The sequence below is a fragment of the Cygnus atratus genome, chromosome 4 (assembly GCF_013377495.2).
Source record: "Cygnus atratus isolate AKBS03 ecotype Queensland, Australia chromosome 4, CAtr_DNAZoo_HiC_assembly, whole genome shotgun sequence".
Lineage (NCBI taxonomy): Eukaryota > Metazoa > Chordata > Aves > Anseriformes > Anatidae > Cygnus > Cygnus atratus.
Window position 1 is genome coordinate 64,132,125 of NC_066365.1, and position 19,203 is coordinate 64,151,327.

Below are 19,203 nucleotides of genomic sequence, written 5' to 3' on the forward strand. Positions count from 1 at the left end.
GTGTTCTCAAAGACTAGTCAGCATCCTCTTGTAAGAACAGTATCACAAACCCCTATGTCTAGCTACTTTCCCGTACAAAATTAAAGCATGAACTAATAAGAGTGAAAATGGGAGTAATCAAAATTAATGTGCGGTAAACTAAGCTTCATTTCTGTTTATTGCAGTGGTTTGCTGCATCCAGGGAGAACAAAGAATGGTGTTTCCCGTGGCATGGCACAGTTTTCTGAGCTAAAAATTGTGATGCCACTTTATGTGGTGGGAGTGTACACTTTCAGAGATTGTGGAGACAAGAGCAAAGAGCTATGAAGATGCTACAAGGCTGCTGCTTTTCTGCTGGCACTGGCTCACAGCTGTGAAATACTGATAACATGTTAAGGTGAAACTCATCTGTGTACCTGTGTGCTGCATCACTTAAGACATAAATATAAAAATGTAGGAAGCACTAGAAATGACACAATCAAAACCTTTACTTCTTACAGTAAATTCAGTCTCCAGAAAAAAAAAAAAATCGTATCAATAGGGCTGCAGAAGTACAAACTGGTTGGAAGATAAGCAATACCGTGTCAGAAAATGAAATGGTTTGCACTTTGCAAGGTAATTCAATATCAGAGTCTTCGTTCAGAAATGGAGTACCCACTTCACATGAATCCACCCTCTGTACAACCCTCAAGTCACTACCCAGAGAAACTTCACTCTCTTAATAAATACATAAAAAGCAATAACAGATTTGCAGAATAATGTAATGTTACATTTTGCCACAGTTTCTGCTTCCCTCCATGAATAATTTTAACACTGTAATCACACTGTGCCTCAGACTTCTCTAGACAGTACAAGCAGGAGAAATCACACCATGGAAAGCAATTCTGAAATCATAGAAACAAGATTCCTCTTTAGGTACGAAATCTGAAATTATTGCACAATGGTGGTATTTAGACACTCTGCAATGAAGGTCTGTAAGTGTACACACCCCAAAACAGACCAAGGGACCATTCTGAGAAAAGGCTGAAAGAAGGGACTTACATCCGCAGCCTCAGAAGCTGGTCACTAAGGAATTAGCAAGTTCTGTCAAGAATAGCACCAGCTGAAATGACCATGGGGTCAGAGTTGCTGCTTTAGACTTCTGGCTATTTCCTGTCAACTGAAATAGAAGGTGCAGTCCTTCCAGCAAGAAAATTCAAGGCTGTGGAGAACATCCCCAAACCTATTGTGTCTTTCCAGACACTAAAATCCCCCCTATGAACATATTCTGCCTTTGTGTTGATACTGTAGAGGTGTCCAACTGAAGGTCTCTGTGCTTAAAAACCAGAAAACACTCCTAGAAACTACTAGAAAGCCATCAAGCTACTTTCCTATTCCTTACCATCAGTGAAAAGGATGTGGAAAGATCAGACAGGTCTCAGAAGACATATAACTAGACGGATAGTGCAAAATTAATAAATTAAAAGCAGAGAGTTCACACAAAGTTTATTGAAGGGATGAAGAAATCCAGCAAGACATAAGACCTTTTAAGCTGGTTGAAAGAAACATGTCACAAAGCTGAAGATTTTGCTTCCCCAGTCCCACAACACGCATCACACAAGCCTGATCAACTCAGGGAGAAAGAGAATAGAAAAAGTACATGTTCCAGGAAGAGGCCTTCTTGGAATAGGCCCTTGTAATGTCAAAGAAGTACTGTTGAATAGAAAGGGCTTGCTACAGAACAAAAATATAATTATGTTTTATTCTTACCTTTGCTTTCCTCAGAAGAAAGTTTTTCTTCAGAATCATCTAAAGGATTCTGTGATTTCTTTTCAGGAGAAAGAGGTGATTTGGAAATGTTGCTCTGCTCAGGTTCAAGTCTGGACCTAGAAGCACGAGATCCTATAATTTAACTGATATGATGGAACTGAATTTCTCTAAAACAAGAACAACCACAGATTACTTGCATTCATTGCACTTTAACCTGGTCTTGAAAACTTCACAATAGAGAGTTCCCAGTCTAGATACAAAATGTACTTAGCTACCTTTACTGAAATACTATTAGAAAAGCAAAGAAAGCATGAACAGTATTCCTGTATAATCTATATTCCAATATACATTACATGTTCAGAGTTGAGAAGAATTTTGAAGTGTAAAAACCGGACATTTTATTAAAGTTTCTTTCAAAAAATCTGGAGTATTGGAATATATAACATTTTGGTCATACTGAAATTTTTCAGAAGCAACAGCCAACTCACCTATTTAATTTTTTCAAGTAATATTTGCATGTTTATATTGTCAACTATCATAAGGGGAGAATAAGAAAATACAACAGAATCAACTTTTTTTCCTGAAACAAGTTTTTTTTAATTATTATTATTATTATTTAATTACCTATAAAGAATACTTTAACCTGCACGAGAGTGATCCTTACCTTGTCTGCCAAGAGACTCAATAGCCCATTTAGAAGCAAAGAAAAGAAAATCTGTATGTAACGGTCAGATACATATTCCCTGCTATGCGATTTCAATACAAAACCAATATAAAAAATGAGAAGCACGTTCAGTGGTTATTTCGGTACCTCAGTACTTGTCAAGTATTTTTCACTATGGCACCGAAAAAGTTTAAAATTAGTGGCTAAATATTTTTTCCAGTAAACTTTGTGGTTCACTGCTGTCAACAATGAATTCTGTAACCACTACAAAGTAGATAGTTAAATGCTTAGCAATTATGCTGATAGAGAAGCTAAAAAAAAATAAAAATAAAAATAAAAAATAATGGGCTGAATCACCTGCTGTGCCACCTTCATCACTTCCTCCCCTCTCATATATAATCAACAGTTAATCTCATTATGATCTGCAATCTTCCCCTGCTGCTTAACAGAAGGTGTTGCATTTTGTGTGCTTTTCCTTCTTTGTATTGTGTCTAAATTCTAGCCACTAATTAGAAAATTCGGAGAAAAACAGAATATAATGCATTAGTCATCACTGACAGACTATGTTATTTAAACAAGAAAAAATAATAACAGGGAACATTTATTAGTTTTAAAACTCTGTTACTGGGCTTTGTGTAGTTTTACACAAAAGAACTTTTCATTCTCCCCTCCTCCGAGTTCCAAATTTGCCTAATACCAAGGAAAAAAAAAACAACAGACTTATCTGGATGGCCATGCCATTCAAATAATGCTTCTGATACTAATAAAACACCAATCATCCAATAATAAAAGTCAACTTGATTTGAATAACTGCATACATAATTCACAAGAAATTCTAATGGAAAATTAGTTTAAAATTGGAAATGTAATATAAATATGAATACCTATAAACATAAAAACTGAAAATCCCAACCAAGTACCTTTATAGAAAAAAAATGGGTTTGTTTCTATTTCTCAACATTTCATTCTATGGAATTAGTCCTATGTAATTGGCAGAATTTTTAAATCAAAAAATATTAATTAGTATATAAACACAACTTAAATATGAAAATTATAACACGATTTTTGGAAGAGCTTAGGATGTTTACCCATGTAAAAGTAAACATAATGACGTGTATTTTTACTGCAAACCTCTTGGAATTGTCTAAGAAGTACATATTTTATGCTGACTAAATTGCAGGAAAAAACATCTGCACTAGGATTAATTTACTTTTAAATAAATGCATTCCGTCATTATTTGTTGTCCTTACTTTCCATGGTATGCTAATGTATGAAAGTTTTCAATTAAAAATGAACAAAATGCCTGGAATTTGCTACTTAAAGAATGCCTAGTTCGTTTAAGGGATGGAGCGTATTCCTATTATCACAAAGTGCTGAAATCTACTGAAATCCTAGGGGAAATTACAAATCAACTAGTTGAAGGAGCATGAAAAAAGACAGTTTTTCTTCAAGTCATCATAAAGATTGGTTTATGCCCTGTGATTTATTTAAATTGAATTTTAATTTAAATGATAATTTAGCCATTACCTCACATCTGCAATGCATACAGGCTCCAGCTGATCAATGTCTGCTTTTTATTTCTTACATCCGTACAGAAGAGGCCAAGAAGTACTCCTTCCGTGTTTCACAAAAGGACTGCATCTTCTGGGTTATTTTTTAGGGCCTTATTGCTCAATTAAATAAGTGATATTGTAATTTCTGGAATAGCTTTTTTTTTCATTGTTTCATGCTTAGTATAAAGCAGATTGACTTGTCTCATCTGTTTAGTCATCTGAGAAATCATGAACTTTGCATTTGACATGGAAACAACGATAAGAGTACATCAAGCTAAATAGCTGGTATTTGTTAGCATGGTTCCTGCCATGATATAGTTGGCTAACTTTCTTTGAAGTTCCTTACTATGAAGAGTATCAATAAGGTTATGTATTTTTGCCTGCTAAAAATATCACGCAGTATGTTTTTGTACTACTTTTTTCACAAAGTTACAGGCCCTCGGTATTTTTGTAACTCCTATCTTACTTTTCTCACGTGACTTTGTAATAAATTTCACATCTGTTCTGGGGTACTTTGTTTACTTGTCTTTGGCTTATACTTCTATTTTTGTCTCAGGAAGATATATTTAAGTGAATCCAATCTTGTTTAATCATGCTGAATCACTCTGAATAACATATACTTATGGACTTCTGAAAACATCTCTTTAGTTTCAATGTAATAGATGATCAAGCTAAACACCAAACTGATAAAGAAGCATCAAGTCTCAGAAAGGTACTATACCTATTGATGTGTATATTCTAAAATTTGTTATTTTTATATTAAAACATGCATCATGGAACTTAAGGCTAGAATTCAAATAATGCAGATTTAGAATACATGGAAAGCTTTTGATGTATTAAATAAATTGCAAACTTGTTAACTTGTGCATTTTCACTCATTCTTATATCTCAAGTATGAAGAAAAAAACTCCCCAGAAGATACGGGGTTTGATACTTGGCAGGAAGGGGGGCGGGAGTTTAAGCCAGCAAGTGAATCATCTTTAACTTCTCCCATTGATTTTCACCTCTAGGTTAGCGGCTTGAATGTATGCCATGACGTTAGGAAGCAGAAGCTCCTTCGGTTCAATTCAGAAGTTACGTACAAGATTTTGATTTTAAGCAGTTTTCTTGCTGTCAAACCCCACCATCTCAAGCAGTATAACATAATCACTTGCTTTAGCAGAAAGATAGTGGTCTAAAGAAGGAGGGAAAGAAAAAGAGAGAATGGGAGAGAGAAGTAGAGAAGTGAACATCTCTTGTACCTAAGCAGATGGTATCCTAAATAGCATCTTGAGACATATTATCAATGTGCAAAATTTAATTCTAAATTATTTTATGTAGAATATTACTTAATGGGACATGCAAAAATATTTTGTTGTACTTGTAGAAGTCCATTAGGTTTATTAACCCACTTTTTACTAATTTAGTGCTTTGATCATTGACATATACGAATTGTACACAACATTGTATTGGTGTTTTGCCATTTTCAGAATTAACTTTACATGCCAGAAGTATAAAATGCACCTGCTGATAGTGGAAGTTCCTCATCCAGCTACAGATTTCCATCTAAACCAATCTCCTTAGAATCTAAACATAAATAATGGTTTTGTTGAATAACCTACAAACGAAAGGCAGAGTTAAACTATTTTTTTTTTGACAACGAGAGCTCACTACTCACAGTCTCTTCTTATCTATCACTCGTTTAACTCGGATGGCTCTTTGTTCAGAATACAGCTTACACACTCCTGTTCAAGATATCAGTAAATAAAACTTCAGGTTAGAAGAGCACGATATCTTTCTTGGAAAATACAGTTAAACATTCATTTTTAACCACTCAGTATTGTAGAAAAAATACTACATACTTTTTAAGTAATCTTCAATGAAGTCTAAGACTGCTGTTCTGTGCTCCTTCACCTGAGCAGACTGGACATCCTTGTGTGCTGAAATGCAAAAGAAAGATACAAGATCTTTTAACACTTTATTGAATTACACAAAAGTTTGCATGTTCAGTTCATAAACAAGTTATATCCAAGAGCCTATCAACATTTTATCTACCTTATATACAACTATTGTGAACATTGCTATATTTAAATATACATTCTGTAAACCAGCAAATTATTACAAGAAAACAAAACTTCAAACCAACTTGCGTCACATAATGTTTGTCATTGTTTATGTATGCCACTGAGTCATATTACATCAATTAAATTTCTAAACAAGAATAGATGTCATCAAACTAAGCATTGCAAAACAGGTCTAGAGATTTAACTTGCTTAACATGTTGAACTTCTAACGTTTTAAATTTCCCAGAGCACATGCTACATGGAAATCTTGGGGATCTATTGTGTCAAGCATCCTTTTAGTTCACATATTTCTTGTTTTGATACTAGGAAGTTCCCATCCATGAATCACTTTTTGTGATTCTGAATAATGCTCTAAGTATGTTTAAAAGGAATTCCAAAGTTGATGAAAATCTTTGGTATACTGGTAAAACACATACATAGAGCAAGCCAACTTAAAAATGACAAAACAAGTTCTCTCTTCAACTTACATGAAATAAGTTCTGTAAAAGTATAATTTCATACACTATTCGTCAAAATTATGTTACTTTACCAGGACTCTGTTCAACGGTAGTCCCATTAAGAAAAGAAAAATTGTTAATACTTGTCACAATGAAAATTATGTCTTTTCATATACTAGTAAATTATCTGTTTAAAACATATATGCATATACACACAGTATTTTACAATTAAAATATATTCTGAACAATTGCTGAGTTTTGTTTTGTTTTTTTTTTGCTGGAGCACAAATTTTTGAGGGCTACATTCAAAAACTCAAGAAAATGTCTGTAGTTAATGAAAATATTTAAAGAGTTAGTGTAATGATATAGATGTTATTACATTTTGTACAATGATGTCATTATCTCAAACATGGAAAGAGAATACCTGTAAAACCTTACAGGTGGACTACCTAGAAAGAGACAGCCATTGACTTTCATTAACTTTAGTGAGCCTTGGTTCAGTTTGGTTCAGGCCTCTACGCCCCAGTGCTAAATTACTACTAAACAGTAAGTATTTAAGACTTTTTTTTTTTAAACACTTGCTAATTAGTGTACTTGAACAAATAAAATTTTATGCCGTGGCTTATCCTTTCACTTACATTAAATAAAACCAAGCATGGTGCTAATTGGTCAATAGGATTACAGAGATGCAAATAAAAAGGGACAGTCTCTTTCCAAAAGCATTCCAGGGGCAGTCTCTTTCCAAAAAGGATTTCAGATCTCACAACAGCATGTGATGTTCAGACTTTATTAATAACTAAGAAAGAATACTTAGAAGTTGCTCGGTTTACCTTCTGTTCTTAGCTGATGGATGGCATCTGCACATGTCCTCATAAATATCTGAGCATCTTGATCTATCTGATCACGTTCTGTATCTGTCATCCTCACATATTCAGACATAATATGGCTGAGAAACAAGACAAATTGTCACTTTTAAGAAATCCCCAACATAGCACCTGTAAGCACACATTTTGGACCTTCTTCCCACTCACCATCTCCCCAGAAGCTTTTTTGCAACACTGATTTACACATAAAAAGGAGATACAAACTATTTGTAAGACTAAAAAGTACAATATCCATCACTTCTATAAAGCTGAGAGGTATTTAGAACATTTTTTGAAGTGGTAAAAGATGCAGAAAGAACAACATATCCTATCATCTCCTATAGTACCAAGGAGGTAAAGTAAGGCAATACAATTAGAAAATAAAACTTCACCCTCAGTATTTATTCCAACAAAACAAAGAAACAAAAAAACCAGCACCAAGTAAGATAAAAGAATAGTTCAAATACTGAAAGAAATACAAAAAATTGGAACTTATTTCACTTAAATGTATGTCTTTATCTTAAATCCTGAACTTTATTTTAAAAAGTAGCTGTTAAGAAATCTGTGAATCCAAACCACACTAAAGAAGAATATCAGAAAATAATGTACATTTTATATCAAGTAAATTACAAGACTTACTAAAACATGTTCTCATTGTTTATTTCTATTTTAGATTATACATTATGTATTTAATATTTTCTAATAGGATTAATATACGCTTTTGTTACTAAATTAATAAAAATGGAGGCCAACCACAAAGGCTAAGTAACAGCAGTGTGTTTTAGGCAGAGCTCTCCATTCCGATGTTAACTGGGTCCAGTATAATTAGAGCTTTACTTCAGTATACTTGTAAGACTTTTTATCCCTTCCTGTCAGTAAAATATTAATACAACATAGATAACCACCAGGAAAAACATACTGTATGGAGACATTTAACAGTGGCTGCACAGGATGATAAGACTTTGCTACAGCACATTATCCAACGTTCATCTTGGGTTTCCTGATCAGTCACCACAGCCTATTTTGCCTTTAAACCAGAGAGAAAATTTTCAATATATGCACACATTTTAACTTAGATTTTTATTTATACATGAAATTTTTTCCTCTTGTCCAAGGTATGTATAATGCAATTGTATCAATGCAATTAAATGAATAAAAAGAAGAAATCTTCAGTTTCCAAAGCTAGCCTGATACCCTAGAGATGTCCCTCATACTTCACCACAACAATGCCAAATCTTCCCTACGTCTGCTGCAATGCCTGCCACGGGAATGCCCTACGACCATTTCACATCTTCTCACCTCATTCTCCTCTATCACCTCTCATCACACGCAATCCCACCAGTTGCTTCTTGTATGTCGAAGTACTGTCAGTGTGGTTCTCCCACAGCTCCTCCACAAAGTTTGAAACTCGCTCTAATGTCCCCAAGTATCCCAAAACATCTTTGCCCTCACCCTGAGTGACAAGCTATATAAAAAAAAAAAAAAAGCATCACAAGGTTCACCTTGCTTGAAAATTGGTATCTGCTGATGGGCCAGCCTGTACCCAAGCACAAATTAGCCAGCAAATAGAAAGGCAAACTAATTACAAGTAATGTTCTTTATTTTCCTCTTGTTTGTTTCCAACACTATCACATATTTGACATATAAATACTAGGGATTTTTTCCCTCTGATTAAAATCACTCTAAATATTATAAAATTATTTTGTATAATTTACAGAAGACTTACAGAAAAGCAGCCATATATAATGTTTCCGTTTGTATTTCAAGAGCTGATTTGCTCTCCTTTGCTCGGGACAGATGAGTTTCATATATTTATGGCAAAATCCCTACTGAAATTGTAATCAGTGGTAGTCTAAGCTGGACCTCTCATTTGCACTCTCTTAGAGAACAGCTTCTGAACGATGAAAAATCTGACATTGTTTCATTTTAGAGACAGCATTTCCACAGCCTGATTAAAATGACATATACTGATGGTTACAATGCAATGTAAAACAATTCACACCATTAAATATATTAGGACAGACTGCTTCTCTACTCCTTTTGCACAGCTTGCATGGAGTGTGGTACATGGAGTGTGGTACACCTAGGTTCTTGTACCCAACTGTGTGGTATTTAATGAGTTCTATGCTTTCCATGCACTTTTTAACTTTACAGGGTAAAGATTACAAAATGCAAACAAGAACTTTCATTTAAATCAGCATTATAAATGAATATGAAAAAACTGCGTCAGGCATGTTTTGTTTTTACTAGTAGGGTAACTATTAGTTATCCTCAGTGCATCACTACGTTACTGACACCTTTGACAAGTTGTTCTGTTACCTTTCATAGCTGCCAATAAAAAAACAGAGTAGGTCAAATTCCTACAGCAGTTTCACAGCTTCAAAGGCAGCAAAATGCGACAATCTAGATAAAGAATAAATAGAATACTTTCCTTTTTTTTTTTTTCCTCCTGTTTATAGCTTAGTGTCTGGCATCAGCACTTCTGAAGAAGATCTAGTCAAGCCACCCAGAGCCAAGGACACCTGAAACTCCAGCCTCCTTGGGAAGGCAAGAATAGAGTCACCAATTGCATGGCATTATGCCAAAACACATACAGCATCCACTGGTACTAACAGCGTACCTGAGCCCCACTGCACTCCTCAGGAAGTCTGCACATGCAGAAAATCCATCTAATCACCATCTTCTAACCTTACTGGAGAAAGAACCATTTGTTTAAAAGGAACAGGCCAAAGGGACACCCCCTCTCCCCAAAACAAACAAAAAAATCCCAAGCCACCTACATGTCAGAGGCGCAAAGACTTGCTTCGAAGTACTACCAGTGGCAGTATCACTGGGCTGCTACATCACGAAATCAGGAAAGGTCAAATGAACCATTTTTTTCAGAAGGAATCTCAAAAACGTGCCAAAGCATGAGGCACACACTGGCTAACGTATGCGGACAAAGAAGGGGAGAAGGGTGCACAATTCTTGTAGATTTTTATCCTCATCAACTGCAGAAAGTTTCACAGGAAATTTGGGTTGGAAAGCAACTTAAGAAGAGGGGTTAAGAGTGAGATAGAGACAGCGGCCATCAAGTAGGTAGACTTCAATAGTCTAAAAAAAAATTAGAAGATTTAATTTCATAGAAAAAGGAAACCTAAGACTGAACAGAAAAGATTCCAGGTAGTCAAACATGATCTGTACGTGGGAGAGCTGTAATTATATCACAGAATCACGGAATTGTCTAGGTTGGAAAAGACCTCCAAGATCATCTAGTCCAACCTCTCTCCTAACACTAACAAGACCTCCACTAAACCATATCACTGAGGACTACATCTAAATGTCTCTTAAAGACCTCCGGGGATGGTGACTCAACCACTTCCCTGGGCAGCCCATTCCAATGCCTAACAACCTTTTCAGTAAAGAAGTTCTTCCTAATATCCAACCTAAACCTCCCCTGGCGCAACTTTAGCCCATTCCCCCTCGTCCTGTCACCAGGCACGTGGGAGAATAGACCAACCCCCACCTCTCTACAGCCTCCTTTAAGGTACCTATAGAGAGCGATGAGGTCTCCCCTGAGCCTCCTCTTCTCCAAGCTAAACAACCCCAGCTCCCTCAGCCGCTCCTCCTAAGACTTGTTCTCCAGACCCCACACCAGCTTCGTTGCCCTTCTCTGGACTCTCTCAAGCACCTCCATGTCCTTCCTGTAGCGAGGGGCCCAAAACTGAACACCGTACTCGAGGTGCGGCCTCACCAGAGCCGAGTACAGGGGGACAATCACTTCCCTAGACCTGCTGGCCACACTGCTTCTTATACAAGCCAGGATGCTGTTGGCCTTCTTGGCCACCTGAGCACACTGCTGGCTCATATTCAGCTGCCTATCAACCAGTATTCCCATGTCCTTCTCGGCCAGGCAGCTTTCCAACCACTCATCTCCCAGCCTGTAGCTCTGCTTGGGGTTGTTGCGCCCCAGATGCAGGACCCGGCACTTGGCCTTGTTGAACTTCATACAGTTGGCCTCAGCCCATGCCCATCGGTCCAGCCTATCCAGATCCTCCTGCAGAGCCTTCCTTCCCTCGAGCAGATCGACACGCACCTAACTTGGTGTCATCTGCAAACTTACTGAGGGTGCACTCGATCCCCTCATCCAGACCATCAATAAAGATATTAAAGAGGACTGGCCTCAGCACTGAGCCCTGGGGGACTCCACTAGTAACTGGCCTCCAACTGGATTTGACTCCATTCACCACAACTCTTTGGGCCCGGCCATCCAGCCAGTTTTTAACCCAACAAAGCGTACGCCAGTCCAAGCCACGAGCAGCCAGTTTCTTGAGGAGAACGTTGTGGGAAACGGTGTCAAAAGCCTTACTGAAGTCAAGGTAGATTACATCCACAGCCCTTCCCTCATCCACCAGGCGCGTCACTTGGTCATAAAAGGAGATCAGGTTCGTCAAGCAGGACCTACCTTTCATAAACCCATGCTGACTGGGCCTGATCGCCTGGTTGCCCTTCAAGTGCCACGTGACGTCATTCAAGATAATCTGCTCCATGAGCTTCCCTGGCACTGATGTCAAACTAACAGGCCTATAGTTCCCCGGGTCTACCCTCCGGCCCTTCTTGTAGATGGGCATCACATTTGCTAGCCGCCAGTCGACTGGGACCTCCCCTGATAGCCAGGACTGATGATAAATGATGGAAAGCGGCTTGGCCAGGTCCTCCGCCAGTTCACTCAGTACCCTCGGGTGGATCCCATCCGGCCCCATCGACTTGAGTACATCCAAGTGCTGTAGCAGGTCGCCAACCATTTCCTCGTGGATAGTGAGGGCCACATCCTGTTCCCCATCCCCTTCCACCAGCTCAGGGTACCGGATATCCAGAGAACAACTGGTCTTGTCGCTAAAGACTGAGGCAAAGAAGGCATTGAGGGCATTGAAGAAGGCATTGAAGGCATTTCCTTTGAAATTTTCCTTTCCTTTCCTTTGAAAGGCATTGAAGGCATTTCCTATGAAAATGACATTGGGACAATTTGCAATTCTGTCCTTGATTGAAGGGAAGAACAGGCAATGCAGTAAGAGATGAACTATGCTATTTCAAGAGCTCTTCATTGAGTTCAAATACAATAAAGCAGAATACAGAAAGTGCAAATTAGGTCTGATTACTACTGGCAACTGTAAAGGAACACAGCACATAGGGATGCAATCAGAAAAGGGTCAAGTCTGGGATGAGACTCTACTGACAAGGGATTGTCAATGATAACAAGAGATTACTCCACAAATATTAATAACAGAAAGACCAGAATGTGTTGGCTTGCTACTCAGTAAAGAAATAAAACTATATGCAGACTATGAAGAAATGGCTTTTTCTGCATTAGCTTTCATCTCTGAGGTCAATTGTGAACTGCAGTTACTACTACCTTTAGCTTACTGTTTCTAAATCATCTGGGCTCAATTTAGTACCTGCAACATTCAGAAAAAAATTCAAAGTTATTTGTTGTTATTTTCATTAGTAATAGCAAGTGTCAGGTGGTATATTAATAACAGGATACTGAGTGTGTACAGTGCCATAACAGGTCATGGCATGAGTGCTTCTGAAGGTGCAGTGCTTCTGAACTAATGATGCAAGCAGAATTCAAAAAGTATATATTCCTCCTATCTGTATGCCAATGGTGTGCTCTTGAAGGGAACTAACTGGCTTCAAAAAAATCCCAGGGTGAATACACATCCATATAGTTTGCAGAAGCAGGAGGCCAGACTCTGGAATAAAATAGGAAATGCATCAAATTAAAGGATGTATCTTTGCTGCCAGGAATTAGTGGAGGATAGATGAGTTCTAGGTAGATGAAAAGATGAAACTGTAGCATCTGTATTAAATAAATAAATAAATAAATAATAAAGGATTTATAGACCACTCAGCCTAGGAAAATAAATGAACAAATGATCAATTTTTAACTGCTTAGAAAAGAACAAAAAGATAACTAATAGCCGTGATGTATCATGAGTAAGTCACATGCCGTGTAATTTACATTGGGAATGTAGCAACAGGTCTCACGGATGGATGAAGACCAACCACTGCCATATATCTTCTCTCTAGTCAGGCCTTTGTTACCTTCCCACATGACATCCTCATAAGCTACCAGCAAATAAATAAGTTACAAGGAGCAAATACTGTATTGATGTGAAATTGTTTGGAAAGCTGAACGTAGAGTAGTTATACACCAAACCAGGAGGACGTACTGAGTTGTGTTCCACAGGGGCTGTCCTGCTTCTGACACTGTTAAATACTTACATAACAACTCAGTGAAATGGAGTACACATTTACTAAATTTGCAGAGGCAAAGAAGTAAGCAAATTAAAACTGTTTTAACTGAACAAGACTTCAGTTCAAAACAATATTGCCAACGTGGAAAAATGACATGAGGAATTTGAATAAGGGATGGTCAGAGGCTCTTTGTTGCAGCAGGAACAATTACCTGAACACACAGAGCACAGGGAATAAGTGATTAGGAAACAGTACTTCAGAAGGCCACGGGGATCATGCTGGATCATAAACTGAACGTAACAACATGTTATTGCATAAAAAGTGATCTATACTATGGGGTGCATAAGTGTAGTACAACCCATTGCAAATAAAAGGTGATCTGCTGTCCTGAGCTTTTGGAGTGTTGTTTCATTTCTGCACCTCACTGCAACACCAGCTGGGACAGTGTCCAAAGGAGAGGAAAAAGCACAACAAGGAGAACATGTGTGGAAACCCAAACGTAGACATTGACCAGAAAAGACTAAGGAGAAACCAGTGTACGTTAGTGGGGAAAAAAATAAAAAATCTAGTAGCACAGATAAGGAAACAGAAACAAAGCGGAGGGAGGATACAGAAGGTCCACTGCAGGATATGTTTAAAAGTAAGGAAGGCAGAATGTTAGGAATGACCTCGCCATTCTCTTTCTGAATGCTATGCTCCATCCAATCTATCTTTACTATGATCCTGTTTTTCTGGAAAAGCATAGAGAACAGCCTATGGAGGCATTACACCAGCTTTTGGAATCAGTAACTCTTTCTGATGGTGCCTAAAATACTTTCTGCTTACTCATTCAACGAAGACACCAAACCAAGCAGAAAAAAAGTTTCTGCTTGAAAAGCTTTTCCTGCAACAATGCATTACAAAATAAAGAAGTGAGAAGCTGAAATCAACCAGTTCTAAAATACAGATGTGGACTATGTTTAATGGAAATGAACCTTCCTTACCACCTGCAGTATTGTCTTATAGATATATACATACCCTACCAGATAAGTGTGTATGTATATGTGCATATGTATATGTGTGCATATGTATATGTATGCATAACCTTAGTTGTAAGTACATCAAACATTTCTAAAAACATCTTCCCTTTGGGCACCCAGTACATTTTAAATTATTATTATTATTTTATTTAACTACTAAATTCAAACAATATTTATTATGCATTTTAATTTACTTCCCATTACCATCAAAAAGCTGTTCAACATAAATCCAAGGTAGAAACCTGTCTACTCCAATGACAAAACATCTCACAACAACATACTTAAAACATTTTTCTTAAAGTCTGTGGTGAAACTTCAGCTACTAGAGCAGGCAGTATAGACACACCTCAATTAGTATCTCCAGTTCTGTAAAATATCGCTAAGAAAATCCAGAATGCTGTTACGAAGAATTACTATTTCTAAAACGTGACATATGAACTTAGTAAAATCAGAAAAGAAAATAAATCATTTGAAAATAATTCCCTAGATAACAAGAAAATACTATACGTTCCCTCATGAAGAGGATGCTAGACTTTCTCTTGGAAGTCCTTATAGGCTACCTAAGCATTTTACTGTCTTAATGTAACAAAGGCTTGCTTCTTATAAAAACATAATTAAGTCAGCACAATAAAGCAGTTTGGCATTCTAGGGAAACATGTAAGAGACTATTTTTAGAATCCTTTAATGGTGACTTATTTTCTTTTATTAGCTACATCAAGGGAGCACTCTCCACAAAACCCAGGGCGTGCATTCAACTATCTTCTATTAGTGGTCAAACATGTAATTGATTTATTGCCTTTTTGGTTTTTTTCAGCTTTACTAGGTAGATGAACGTTAGAGTAAGAGGAATAATTGCTGGGCTCCGATATTACTTAAGGCAAAAATGCTTCTTTAATAATTTTTCAAAGCACATTAACTGCTGTAAACAACACATGAAACGTTCACACTTAACTGTACGGAAGGTCCACAGAAGCACGTAGTGAAGATGCATCAGAAGGCACCCATCCCACCTTTCCCATGGAAAAAGCATTGCTACTCAGAACCAACCTGCACATCACTGACGGACTCTAAATATCTCTACAGTTGCAAAAGAGAGTAAATTATAAGTCAAATTAACCCAGACAAACAGGTGATTTCCCTTTCAAGTATGAGGTCTTCTACTGTTAAAATCCAGAATTATCTTAATTCTTTTCCAATGTCTCATTAAATTGAAACAGTAAGAATAACTACTGGTCTTTGAATTATCTCAACCTAGAAAGATCTCTTGAAGAAAATGGAGACCTCCAGAGGATCACTTCCAATTCCCAAGTGTTAATATACTACAGCTAGTTCTTAGAACCAGACGTAACACAACCAAGTTGCCTTGGTGGTCTAAAATGTGAAGGAGCTTGTGAAGAAAGGCAAAGGCACAAGTTGTTCACAGACTAAGCATCAGACGATTTACCAAAGACTGAATAAAGGATCTCACGCTGCAGAGTGAAGAAAGCAATGTGGGAATGTATTACAGTAAATGTACAGAAAGGACGAATACATAGAATACATGCCAATAATACACTAAAAATGGGAAAGCAATTAACAGCCCTTATCTGAAAGGCACGATCACTGTTTGGTTAAAAAGAAAAAAATAAAGTCACCCACATCTTGTTAACATGTTCAGGAACGAAGAATTTCTGCCTCCTCCTTGGCAGGATGAGTGATCACCTTGTTTTGTTGGAAACCATTTATGACTAAAGGGAGACAAAGGAAACAGCCATCTACCCCTACATCTAATTCTACCCCTACATCTAATTCGTCACAGAACTGAAAAAGAACAGGTAGTATTCAGTTATGTCAATATAAATGAGAAATTATTCCACTAAAATCAACAAAGCCTCATCAGAGCATCACTTTGAGAAGAATTTGGTATTCAGACTTCACAGAGTTAGGAAAGGGTTTTGTTTAGTTTTGTTTTCCGTTCAGCTCTCTCACTAAAGACAGCCATTTGCTGAATGTTACATTGCAAGGTAAGTCCTTAAAGATTGCAATTTAGCAGGGATAAATTTCTAATATTTAAATTTCTGGTGTTTACCATATTGGCTAATCAATCGAAAATTACTTCGGTGATTATCAAGTAAATTTGATAATAAACCTACTTGAAAAAAGCTGGTGAGGAAGTCCTTAAGATAAACCAACTATTAACAAATATCCAAATACTGTTTGTCAATGCAGTTTTTAAGTACTGTCAGAGTATTTTTTCAACAGAAACTGATTAATTTTCAAATGTTCTGAGATGTCTTAGAGCATTACTTGATTGCTGAGTTTCACTTCCTTCCAAAGATGCTTCGAGAGTGACTGCAGTTAAAAATATGCAGTGATAGCTCAGTGACAGCTACTATTAGTAGGAGCGGTGGTGATGCAGTCTCCCATGATTTAGCTACCTTTCTTATAAGATACCCTGCCACCAAATGTGCTCACTGATCATGATGCCCAAAGGGCTTCATCAGGTTTAAAATGTATAAACAGCAAGATGAATAATGAAGCCAGCAGGAAAATAGTTAAACTGATCAATAAGTTTGCTACTTTAAAATATATATACACAATTATTTTTTATTCTAAGACAAGTCTCTAATGCCGAATAAAACAGTAGTATTTTTCCTTAAGATGTGTGTTGTAGAGAAAGCCCAAGTTTTTATTTTATTGACACAGATTTTAACAGTAGTACAACACTTTTTTTTAAGCAAAATGCCGAAAAAAATGCATGCATTTGGAGAGAAGTTTGATGGAGGAGCTTCTGTACGTACCCCTCTGTAAATCAAAGTCTTCCAATAGGCCAGTTTCCAAAACTGCCTTCTACTCTAACTTGTGCTGCCAGTGGAGGATGATACCAGATCACTGGTACCACTCACTAAAGCTCTCAGAAGTTCTGACCAGAGGAAAATCATGGTAGACAGGATACAATGTGAAACATGACAGAACAGAAAAATTCCCTATTACAGAGAGGTAAAAAACACTTGTAAGGGAAAGTAAATGAATCCTGATAAACAGGGGAGGATAAAGGTGTAATGGCTTAAAGTGCAGCTCAGACCACTGCATCAGTTTAAGGTTTGCCTTTCAGGTTACAGCTAACCGACAATTCAAGAAGAAAAGAGGTGAACAAGCAATTAGTAAGTCTTGAGCTTTTCAGACTCAGTTTATGTATTTCATTTAAATACTTAAAGTTTGATTAATTGGGTCTGGACCTTAGTTTCAATTAACCTTTCTTCCAGTTGTCTTTCTCATTGTTAAAAATCTTCTAAAAATCCTCTAAAAATGAATTAAAGTTCTCTCCTCTTCAGGATATTTTATGTATGCCAAAAATAATAACAAAAAATAATAAAATAAATAAATAAAATAAAATAAATCTTTACTGTAGAATTCATTCTGTAAAAGTAAGGTCAAAGAAGCAACCACCACGCTTCTGGATGTAACACATTATGAAGAAGTTCCACAAAGCTGAGTAACTCAACCACGTAATTCAAAAGTCAATTTTCACTGACACATTCTACTATAGTTTACAAACAAATAGCGTAATTGACAAAATACAGAGTATTCAAATTTGATTAACAGAATTAAGCCTCCTACATAAATTCCAGTTCACCTTTTTGTATTAAATTCTTTATAAATTTTCCATATAATCTGTTATTAAAACTTCTGTCTTGAATGAATGAGGCGTTTAAGACTGAGACTGCCAGCATGGATGCTATGGCCCTCTTCATATTCACAAAGCAGAATAACATGAGCAATCTAGTATCGAATCTGACAGCGCTATTTGTTTTAAATTTGACCTTTAAGGACAGGATCAACTGCAATCAGATGAGATTCACATGATTATTGTAAAGTTTAAGAAAGGATATGACAGTTCTTTTTCTCTCCTTAGTTAATGCCTAAGGCAGGGAAAAATCACTGTGAATTACCAAGATAACTGGTTAAAGGAGAGTTTACAAAAGATACATTATCAACTTTTAGACAGCAAAATATCTTGAACAAATTTCAACTCCTTTTTATCACCTCTATTTTATGCACACTATTGCTAATAAAACACAAATAGTACCCCAAAGTCATCTGCTACTGACAGTTTTTATTCTCTGCAGTTATTTGCAGTTTCTCAGTTTATACATTCACATGGAGTTTTCACACAATACGAAGTTATTTCAGTATTCAATTGGTAGCTCCACCTAGTGTTGTTCATTATCTATTCCAAAAGCAACTGAAGAGCAGAGAGCTAGACATAACACATAGATGTACATCACTTTCGCTCGCTGCTTGGAAAAGCAGCTCCCCGTATGCCTTCCACATAGAACTGATTTGTGCAACACCCACGCAGGAACTTCATTTTCACCAGTACTGACTATGAATAGCTCTCATTGCCTTACATTTCTAAAACATGCCAAAATCTTCATTTTTGAGGCTTTCGGAGAAAGGCATTAAATCGATTTGGGACTCAGTATCTTCAACACACAGATGCCTTTACACTGTGTTTCCTCTACCTGAATTGCAGCAACAGTTTAGTTGTAGTCAGGGTTATGGCAGAATCACAATGCAGATGGGGCTGATTCAATCCATGCAACTCTGCCATTACGTTGGAGAAATACAACACAGGAAATGGTGAAGCTTACAGAAG

The 19,203-nt window shown here is 36.9% G+C and overlaps 1 protein-coding gene across 1 annotated transcript in view; it reads right to left on the reverse strand.

Moving 5' to 3' along the window:
* STX18 (syntaxin 18) overlaps positions 1–19,203 on the reverse strand; it is a 67,418-nt gene that overhangs the window by 14,052 nt on the left and 34,163 nt on the right. The window contains exons 3-6 of the mRNA XM_035547124.2: positions 7,276–7,391; positions 5,787–5,864; positions 5,603–5,669; positions 1,729–1,844 (exon numbers count right to left, since the gene is read on the reverse strand). Of these exons, the coding sequence (XP_035403017.1) occupies positions 1,729–1,844; positions 5,603–5,669; positions 5,787–5,864; positions 7,276–7,391 (377 nt within the window). The remainder of the gene's footprint in view (positions 1–1,728; positions 1,845–5,602; positions 5,670–5,786; positions 5,865–7,275; positions 7,392–19,203) is intronic.